Raw genomic sequence first — 11290 nt, forward strand, 5'->3', positions numbered from 1 at the left:
TTGTTTGAGATTCAACATTGAACCCTACATCTCTTTCTCAATGCCTTTAATGGCCCGGTAGGTAGGACCCTTTTTTCCTTCTCCCATTTCTCTTCCTTTTCAAATTTCTCATTTCTCAATTTCAAATGTTTTTTCTTTCTTAAGTTAGAATAATATTATCTTTAATTTTAGTATTTTAGTTTGATTATTAATATATTCATTTTTTATTTAAGAATTATTAATTAGGTTTTTATATTTTAATAATTAATAATTAATTGATTCCCATTTTATTTAATAAATTAAGTTAAGGTTAAAGTTGAGACATAATATCCTTCATTTAGGATTCTATATAAGTTAGATAAAATATTCTTCATTTGTGTTATAATACAGAGATTTAATTAGAATTCGTATGAGTTCCCATAAGTAACGTTTGGTTACAGGAAAGAGACACTTAGACGGAAACACGAAAGCACGCGTATTATGTTTAGTTAGTATCTCGTTGGAGAGTCCGAAATACAAAAGACATGCAGAACACAAATTCAAAGAATATCAGTATACCTCCTAGAAAAAGGGACATTAGTGCCCCAGTTTTAGAGACACGGAGGTAAACTTTTGAAAATAAAAATACTTCTCACAATTTTTTAAAATTGTATAGACTATCCTTATAATATTTATATCTAAACACAATACAAGATGCAATACACTACATTTTTTTTCACTTCCAAACACAATACACAGACACAAACATGAGTGTCTTTGTCCTTCATTATCATAGTGTCTCTATTTCCCGTGTCTAAAGATAGTATCTAAACGCTACTATACTTAAGCTTGGATCAAGATCGAATTATATCCTATCCTATAATTTTAAATTTTAGAATTGATTAGCTGGAGTAACTTATTGGATCGAGTTATGATCAAGCCAGTAGTCTAAATATCCTAAAAGAATGGTTAGATAAAAAAAATTAGTAAAATCAAAATCAAAATTGGATGAGTTAGTGTTAATTAACCTGTCTAAACTTTTTTTTAAAAGAAAGTTTTGCAGGTTTTTGATTTTTTTTAAAACAAGTAAATGTTTATGTATGACTTGCTAATATTTATATATTTATTGTAAAAAAATTTATCTTATAAATATTTAAATTATGATGAATTTAACCCTAATTCAATAATATGTGTTTTAACTATTGAACGATAAATTACTGTCTTTGTTGATTCAATCACAAGTCTAATTTTAAAAATATTGCTCCATCCAACTCTTACAAAACCATAAATTCATAGGTTTAATTAAAAGTATTTTATAAGTTAAGTGTTTTAACTACAAAATTTTAAACACCGAGACTTATTAAGATATATACTCCATTCACCATTATTGATCGAGAACATGAAAAAAAAGTAAATAATAATGAGAAAATTAAACGTAGGATTCGCCTTGCAGTACATGACGAATATCTTTGTGACAAGCAACAAACTTCGTGGTGTTAACTTAAATATCCATTTGAGGGCTCTCGTCAAATTTATTTAGTAGTGGTGAACTTTGGCGAAGACACACGTCGACCCCTAAATATAGAAGAAGAACCCAAAACTCATTTTATATCAGATAATGTTTTGGCACATTTTGCCTGGCATCTTTTTTTTTTTTTCATTTGATTTTATAATTAATGATTTGAATGTGTATTTCATTGAATAATACAACGAATTTAGATCCATTCATTTTGTTAAATTGCAGGATATAATCATATAAACGAGATAACCTAAAAATACAACATTTATTAAAGGATCTATATTATTAGTTACTTTCTTATAAAAATTATTTTTTCTCTAATATAATCATGGGAGGAATAGTTGTTCATGATAATGAGAATCAGAGTAGTTTATCATAATGGTATATGGATATACTAGACTAAAATATTATGACATAATTACATTAGATTTTCAAGGCATACCATCCGATGGACCCTTGATTTGTATATAGTATATGTAGAAGCATGTGCAAATTAACAAACATTTGTCTCATTGTCTTTTACACGTCTGAGTTGCATATAATGACGATTGCATAATTGTTTTGCTGTTTCAAGGAAACGAATACATGAAAGCACAGTTGTCAATATCTTGGGAGGAAGTGGGCAAGTATCTGTGAGCATGAAATCCAGCTGCAAGAATCAGGGGTGGTGATGGGAAGTGGTTGTTCTAAACATTTATTTAGGAGAGAAGGAACAATAAATTTCCTTTTTTTTTTTTGGAGTAACTTCATAGGACTTGGTTGATTTAATGGTCGAGGGAGCTGAGAGCCTTTATTTCTAATGTGTTAAAGAGCATAGGTCACCCAATGGATGTGGATCAGTTTGTTTTAATGGCTGCAAAGGAAGTTGATGGCTTTGATGTCTTTAGATTTAGTGAAGTCTTAAATGTCAGTGAAAATTTTGATAGTGGATATATATATTCTTGCCAAATGTAAAAGATTTCTCGTGATATTTAAAAATTACAGATATTGACATACAAGATTAAAAAAATATGGGTAATAAATTTTTGTAGCGATTATTATCACTTTTATATACTACTCTAATTTGATTTTTTTTATGTAAAATATTTTTACTAGTGCTATATTTTTTAACAAAAAATTATTATTGTAGACTTTTTTGTTGTGCTTTCTTGTGCAAACATTAAAATTTTTTGTTGATATATTAGTCATTTTCAAGAATTTACTCTCTCCATTTTTTATTTTGTTTTAAAAAGTTATCATTTTAGAAATTCAAGACTTAATTTAATTTAATTTTTTCAATCATTTTCTCATTTAATAATTATATGAATAAATTGTTTAAAATTATGTCAACTAAGTAACAGGGTACAAAATATTTACACTATAATTATATTTTTACTCAATTAAATTCATTAAATAAAGATGTTATTTTAGTAAAATGTAATAATAAGATTTTACATCAATTAACGGTTTTTTAAATCTCTGTGTCTTAAACTTAAAAAACAATATAGTTTTTAAATAAAGGGAGAAAAATTAAGTATTACAGTGACCAACATTTGTTATTCCTAAAAATAAGGAGAGTTTTAGCATTTCAATAATCTAATTTTGTTGTTAATTATTCTAATGAACTAATTTTTATTTCTTAATTTTGGAATGAACTAATTGGGGAAGTTGGAGTTATTATCGACATTAAAGAACCATTGTCATCCGAGACCTTCCCTTCAACTGTATGCAGACTCCCAACATTAATGACTGTGCCATACATCTCCTTCTTCCTCCTTTCACACCGACTTTCATGATCATAAGTACCAAATTAATTTATAACATGTCATGTCATGGAGAAGCAAAATTAAATTTACCCTAAGATTAGTGTAGCGGATTTGTTTTCGTTGGTGCTACATATTTATATAAATGGTGCTTTAAAGTGTAAAACTCATGCATGGGAAGTATTGGAATTTTTTTGACTTAATATGTGTTGGTTAAAATTTCACATATATTAGGCATGATTCATTTATTATATGATCTTCAACCCTACTCTTTGCAAGAGTACTTTAGAAGCGGGAAAGTGCATGAACCAATTTTTTGTATTCAAGAATGAGACAATGCTAGTAAAAACCAAACTCGTAGCATTATGATCTTAATAAAATAACTTAAAGCTTAAGCTGTGAAAGTGTGTACTATGAAAGATTAGGCAACTTGAAATGCACGTCACAGTTCACACGTACGTAGGCAAAGACCACCTATTTTGATTTTTGACGCTTCGACCTTCAAGTTCTGCCACCTACTACTATATAACCACCTCAAACTTTTCATATATTTCACTTACTCAGATACGAAAACCTCACTCTTTACATTTAAGCTATGGTCTCCTTTCACAAAGTGCTGGTTGAGACCCCCAAAACTGATCCTCCTTCAGAATTTGAAGCCTTACCACACAAGAGAAAGTTTGATGAAAAAAAACTCACTGAAGAATTCTTCAAGCAGGATCAAACATATTCAGAGAAGAGAAAACCCACCTTTGATATAGAGCTAAACCTGGAAACACCATTATCTTCCTATCAATTGCATCAATACCTCACTATCCAGGTATATATATATTTTTTGGTAAATACTAGGAAATCAGAAGTGATTTTTTTTTTTTTTTTGTAAAAAATGTTATTGTATGATTTTTAATGGATTTCTAACGTAATTTTTATTTAATAATCTATCTTCTTCTTTTTTTATTCTTTAATCGGTGTGTTGAGGTACTGATTAGCAAGAGTCATCTTATATACTGGAGAACTTTATTGAAGGCTTACTTTTGGTTCTCTTGAGTATATCTAATCAAATGTCTCATCTTCTTTGTGCAGTCAGGGCAGATACACTTGTGTAACACAAAGATGAACAAAACAGCGGATTCAAAGGGAAACCTTGAGGTTGGTCAAATGAGCCTAGACCTTGAACTGAACTTGACATGTGAATCATTGAAGAAAAAAGAAGAGAGTTATGACATAAATGAGAAGAAGAATTCTGGTTCCCCCCGTAATTTTGGTGAAGGTGATCTATTGAATGAATCAATCAATCATAAAAGGGATTCATGTGCTTTAACTCGAACTCCATCATGGTTATCATCAGAAGGTGATCACAAAGAGATGATTGCAACTGTTTGTATGAGATGTCACATGTTGGTCATGCTGTGCAAATCATCCCCATCTTGTCCTAATTGCAAATTCATGCACCCACCAGATCAGAACCCTTCCAAATTCTTGAAGAGAAGAAGGTGCAGCCTCTTGTGCTAATTAATTAGCAACATAATTTCTAAGGAAATGGCCCAAGCCTATATTATCTTCTAATTCCCTCTTGAATATATGGTCCAAGTTTATTTATATTTTATATAGCTATGTTAAAAACAAGGGGTATTTAATCGACCTCTATGTAGTGGTAAATTAACTGTTAGGATAGATGAGTAATGGGTGATTGATAAGAAACTAACCTAGTGTATCATAATCATATCTATGTACATATAATTAAGGGTGTTCTTGATCATCCTGAATTTATGGCTATTTCAGGATTTGAAATTAAGAAAGATCATTTTCCCTGACGAGGCCTCTTAGCTCAATCACTACTGCATGTTTCTTCAAGTTGTAGCAAATGTTCTATGTATTGTCATTTTCTTTTCCAGTTACTAGAACAGAGGCTTTGACATGTTGCAGGGTCACTTATCTTTTATGTAAATCAAGTTTGTGTTAATGTGCTAATTTCGATACAAAATCAGAAGGCTTTATTCTTGTTTCTCTTTTCCCGCTTTTCGGCCTTATAGAAGGATAGCTATTTTTGAGGCTTCATGGTAATTAATAAATATTTCTCATTCCTTTTGCTCCTGAACAACAAAAGAATACAAGTTAATGATTGAATCGTATATCATGTCAAAATAAGGACATACATTTCCCTGAAAGGAAGATCATGCAGCAAGAAAAATTATTACCCAAACACTCAGAAAATGTTTATGTAATCACTAAGCATATGCTGCAGCAATATCCAAAAGTCATTGTTAAGTAATACTCTAAAGAGATCGCTTAAATAATTAAATAATAAAAATATTTAAATGTATTAAAATCATTCGATAAAAGCTAATTAGTATTTTAAGGACAAGGATTAAAAAGTTCAAAGATTTTTAAAAAAATATTATTAAACACTTATTTCTTAATTTTAATAAAAAATAATTTTAAATCGTTAACAATGCTCTTATTTCTAAAAATTGGTTAACAAAATCTTAATTATTATTCTTTAACTAATGCCTAAAGAGGATGTTAATATTATTGAATTATAGTTTTTAATATATGTCAATCATTACCATGGCATTTAAATATGCTAATTTGGTACGTTATAAGACATTTAAATATGACTCATAGTTTTTAATAATATGATACCATGGCATAAGTAATCAAGAATCCATAATTTCTTTAAAACATTTCTTTTGACATTATTTTATTAGTTAAGATTTATTAAAAATTATAAATATATGAGTAAATTATTAAATTAACTGTAAAAATAACTATATTAGAAGTAAGATTTATGTAATTTTTATTTTTAATAAATTTTATTTAATCATTAATTTAATACTAATATTCCTCTTTTACCTAATTCAAAAAACAATTTAGCTTACCTTAAAAACAGTAAAGGGTATTGAATAGCTGAAAGTACGCATTTATCATGAGAAGCTAAATAAATTGTATTGAATAACTTGTCGCTTCTGTCATGGTTTTGAAAAACTTTTAACTTATTTATTTTTAACGTGTTCAGTTTCATCTCAAATCTAGTACTTTACTGTGCATTGGCTTGAATTCTTACTAGTTTTGCCTTCAGATTTATTGACTCACTTACTTTCTTAGGTTGATATTGACTGTAGTAAAAGAGAATGATATGCTTATTAATTATTTGGTAAATACAGTGTGGTATTTGTGGTTACATAGAAATAGAATTGTGTTTTCTAATGGTGTTTTGGATGAGAGGGAAGTCCTAGATTCTATTATTCTGAGGTCCTAGAAATGATTATCACTTGTTAGTAAGGGAGAAACTATTTTGTTAGCTGATTGGTATTTGAACTCACGAAATTGCATCCGTCTTAGTTTTGTATAAATATATTTTTACTTTTTATTTCTCTGAGTAAATAATTTTTTTTCTATGTAAATAGATTTTGAGTTCTCTTTAAACTTTCTCTAATAATATATATTTTACTTATACAAAATAAAAATAAGAAGCTAAATAAATAGTGGTATAAAAAGTGCAAAACTAAGTACCTAAAAATTCGTGTAACTGGAAATGTTGTGAGTGAGATTATGATAACCCTTTCGTCTAAAATTAGCTAATCTAATTGTAATGACCTTGATCATCACTCCACCCGAAGTGGAGAAAAGACTATAATTAATGACAGCAAATGAATATCTGAAAAATAGCAATTGCATTAATTAGCTTACGTCGGTTATAATACGTTTTCATTCACATTAAATGCGTATTGAGCGTTATGGTGTAGCGTCATACTCATTTACATTTCTTGCTCCATAAATTCCAGATAGCGAAGTAATAATTGGTTTTGTTATATTTTTTTAATAATTTTTTAACCAATATAACACTATATATTATAAATAATAATTTTTATTGAAAAAATAACATTTAATAGTATTAATATTTCAAATTCTATATTTTAATAAAAAAATATTATATATAAATTCCTATTTCGTAATAAAAAATATTTTTAATAATTTTTCTATTTTATAAAATAAATATCAAACAAACGATAGGAAAATTTAAAAATATTCAACAATAAATAGTTGATGCTTACGTATTCCACATTAAATACTCAGTTATAAAATTCAAGAAAAAGGGAGAACTAAGTAGTAAGTTTATTGTCAGCTAAGTAGTAGTGCATTGATTCTTGAATTTAGATGGATTAATATGTCGATGGACAATAATAAATGAAGAATACTGTAACGAGTATTTGTAGAATATTGGTTAAGAAATAGAAATATTTACATATTGATATATTTTATTAAAATAAAATATCATTTTTATAAAATGATTTTAGTTTAATTATATTTTTAGTGCATATTTTAATTATGTCTACATTTGATCCATTTAAGTTTAATATTTCATATTTAGTGTTTTTTATTTTTGATTATTTAAATTAATTTTTTATATTAAGGTATCTTAAATAATTAATAAAAATGTAAGACAAGTAGTTAAGAAAAAGTAAGTATAACATTTTATTAATCTATATAAATTAATAAAAAAAACATAAATTATTCAAATAAAAATAATAAATAATATGTATAAAATATATTTATTTTTAATTTAATTTTTTATATTTTTTTTGTGAATTTATATAAATATATAGTATATTATATTTTATCATATTTATATTATTGAAATTTTTTTTTATGTAAGAGACTTAGTTCGAATAATTACATATTTTTAAAAACTATACGTGAACAATTAATATTAAAGAGATTGAAATAAAGAATAACCTAAAATACAAAGATTAAAATTGTAATAAAGAAAAAGCACACAAATCAAAATTCAATCATAAATATGACTATAAAGTCTTAAACTAATTTACAAAAAGTTTAATTTTAATAAATTTTGCTATAAAACATATAACATAAATTTAGAAATTTAGCAAAAAATATGAGGCACTTATATAAAACGTAAGAAAACTCTTTAAACATCTCTTTAGTGTGTGAGACACAAACTGATCTTTAGTTTGTTCATAAAAATGCTAAACTCCTTTTGGATGGAGGAACTACCGAGTCAGCCGCATTTATGGAATGCTTCATCGTCTGAGGCGATGGATAATTCTCTGCTGCAGTTACGAAATTCTTTCTAGAATTTCTTTTTCATTTTCTATTCCTACTCTTCACAAAAATTGATGTATTCAATATTTTAAAATAATAAAAACATTTAGCATTTATTGTTTTGTAAGTAAAAAATTAATTAGTAAAATTTATAATTTTTCTTTTAATTTTTGGAGACCAATAATAAAATAATAAATAACATTTTATGAAGAATTAATTGAAAAGAAAGAAAAAACAGAAACATATTTCATTTTTACAAGTAGTGTAAATATAAAGCAACGATGTTTTATTTTTAAAAAAATTCTATAGTAAAATTTTGTATGTAATATAATAATTTTTACTCAAATAAAATTTAATTTATATAAATATGGTTTTCTTTTTATTTTATCCTTTCTAATTTTTCGTTTTATTCACCATACATTTTTTTAAGAAATACTTATTATTATTATTGTTTATTTATTTAAAAAAACCTTAAAAGTTAAAATTAATATTTTTCATAAAAATAATAGAACTCATAAAACAAGCTATTCAGTCCAATTGAACCAATCTACTGTAGATGAGTTTTAGCGGGTCCAATTAAAAATGTCCAAATTTAATTTAAGGTTGCCAAAATAATATTTAAAAATGACTAAACCTCAATTTTTACATGCCTAATCCACATTAAACATAATCCGATCAAGCTAAAAAAGCCTATATATAATTTGGACTAAAAAATAAAATTTAAATCCTATATTTTCTTAGACCGGTGGAGATCGATTTAGTTAAAAAATATCATTTTAGTAGTCGTAAACAATAAATTTTAGATAAGTTTAAAAATATAAAATAGTATTTTTTTATTAAAACAATATAATATTTATTATATTTTTCATTCTCGGAATAATAAATAATTTTTAAATAAAAATTGACAATTTTTTTTTACTTATCATGAATTCTATGAACCAGGTTAACATTTTTGACGAGAAAGAAAAAGCAGTGTATTTTAATTTTTTGAAGGCAACTCTAGTGGTCTACCTCATTAATATCAAAGAAGTTGCCCTTTCACTATCTCCTACCTCTTACTTTGTTGGTTTCTAGTTGGAAAGACACTTATCCAAATCAAAGAAAACCGTGTGAGATGTATTCCTTTTTTATTAGCTTTCCCCTTCTTTATGCGTTTTTAAGATCATAATAATTGAAAAAAATCGTTCATCTATATCCATTAATTCTATCTTAGATGCAAATATAGAAATTTAAAATTTAATAATACGATATCTTTCTTTTGCAAACAAGATATTATATCATAGCATATATTAAAAAGGTTACGATCTCATGCATATAGTTATTGGGAGAATTTAGTTTTCCTTTATTTTAAAGTAAGATACTCGATAAATATTATGCATTTTATAATTTAAAATTAAAAAAAAAAGAAATTACTAAATAAAAAAAGATAATTTATAAATGTTAAATAAAGGAAGGTTTTGAAACATGCATGCTCCTAATTCTTTTGAGCAGGCTTTGGCTTGCTACGGGAATTTGGCGAATGCTTTGATCCAGTCAAGTCAAAGTAGAACAAAGGTTGATGTTTATTGGATGATGATGGAAGTTATTGGAGAATGCTTAGTGTTCAGTGGTGGGAGAACATATAAAGGCATTCTCACATTAAAAGAAAAGAAGTTAGTAAGAATTTGAGTAGAGTAACAATATATGAAAATGTCTCTTACCCAGTGATGTAAGGGTCAGCTTCTTCTATATATAGAGTTTGAATGTGAGTGAGTGAAGCGCCTCTAGAGATAAAGTCTAATAATGCCTTGTAATTGTTGAATTAGAAGTTCATAGCTTAGGGTGTGTGGCTTGATAGCTATGATTCTCTACTACAAGGTGTTTAGTCTTTTTAACGAAATATTTGTGTAACAAACATAAATTTGCTAACGATTCCTTATAAATTAGGAGGTAATTTTTATAATCTCCAAAATAATTATCATGATTAATTCTATATCAATAAACAGTAGAGTTGATAGTTTATTTAGGAAAAAATATAAATTATTTAATCTCTACAATATTAAAAAAATTACAACTACAAATTTAAAGATGATATAAAATATTTTTTCAAAAGTTTAAGAATACTATAACATTCACCTAAATTTATTTAATAAAGTAAATAAAATGAACAATTGCTAACATTTTTTAAAATACTACTCTGTTTTCATTTTTTTTATATCCTTTTATATTTCCGCTTTTATCTATTTAGTTTTTAAAAATACAATATCTCTTTCTATATTATGTTCAATTTTCAAAACACCTCACAAATTTTTTTTAAAACTACTAAAATATAATATTTTTTATATATTTTTATTTAACAAAATCATCAAATCTTAGTTATTTATAACATAAAATTGAAAAATTTAAAATATGATTTTTTATACTATCAAATTTCATTTAATAAACAATATTTAAATAAGAATAAAATTGAAAAAAAATCCTAATTTTTAAGATGGTAAATAATTTTAAAAAACTTAAATATGAAGTTTAATAATTATTTTAAAAAGTATATGATTATTTAAAATAAATTTTTGTCAAGAATATTAATTATACTGTTTATCTATTATATATTTCTTAAGTAGTTGTCAAACACTTTTAGTTTAATTAATTAATTAATTAACTTTTATCTTTTGACTTTTACTTAGCTTTTTGAGCTAATGTTTTACTTTTTAAATAACTTGTGCATGCATGGTAGTGTTGTGTGTTTGGTAATTGAGAAGCTCAACATGCCACGGTAGTTCTGGCTCAATTAAATGGTGAACAATGAGTCTTTAACCTTTTTGATAGCCTCGCCAGAGCTAGAGGATAGGATATGCCATACCAATGCCTGCTCCTCGCATGTAATTTCATCCTTTCTGCACACACAAAAAAATAAAAAATAAAAAATAAAAAATTTAGTTTTACAGTTGAATAAATGAGAAAATAGACAGTGTACATATTAACACAACAAATTCATCAACAGATAAAGTAACTCGGGCTCAATAACAAG

The 11290-nt window shown here is 26.1% G+C and overlaps 1 protein-coding gene across 2 annotated transcripts; it reads left to right on the top strand.

Moving 5' to 3' along the window:
• The first annotated feature begins 3773 nt into the window (after window positions 1-3773).
• On the top strand, window positions 3774-5229 carry LOC113847818. Of its 2 annotated transcripts, XM_027477110.1 has the most exons (3): window positions 3793-4039; window positions 4303-4712; window positions 5002-5162. In XM_027477110.1, exons 1-3 carry the CDS (start codon window positions 3815-3817, stop codon window positions 5006-5008), a joined length of 642 nt encoding a protein of 213 aa, XP_027332911.1. In that variant the 5' UTR covers window positions 3793-3814; the 3' UTR covers window positions 5009-5162. The 2 variants fall into 2 exon arrangements, with proteins under 2 accessions (XP_027332910.1, XP_027332911.1); XM_027477109.1 differs by having other exon boundaries at window positions 3774-4039; window positions 4303-5229.
• The last annotated feature ends 6061 nt before the right edge of the window (window positions 5230-11290 follow it).

Source organism: Abrus precatorius, unplaced genomic scaffold (assembly GCF_003935025.1).
Source record: "Abrus precatorius isolate BTA unplaced genomic scaffold, Abrus_2018 Scaffold8, whole genome shotgun sequence".
NCBI lineage: Eukaryota > Viridiplantae > Streptophyta > Magnoliopsida > Fabales > Fabaceae > Abrus > Abrus precatorius.

Excerpts from the sequence above, each read along its gene's own strand:
- LOC113847818 (XM_027477109.1), top strand. The coding sequence starts at position 3,815 with ATGGTCTCCTTTCACAAAGTGCTGGTTGAGACCCCCAAAACTGATCCT. Across the intron at positions 4,040-4,302 it reads ATCAATACCTCACTATCCAG|TCAGGGCAGATACACTTGTG; the intron begins GTATATATATAT and ends TTCTTTGTGCAG.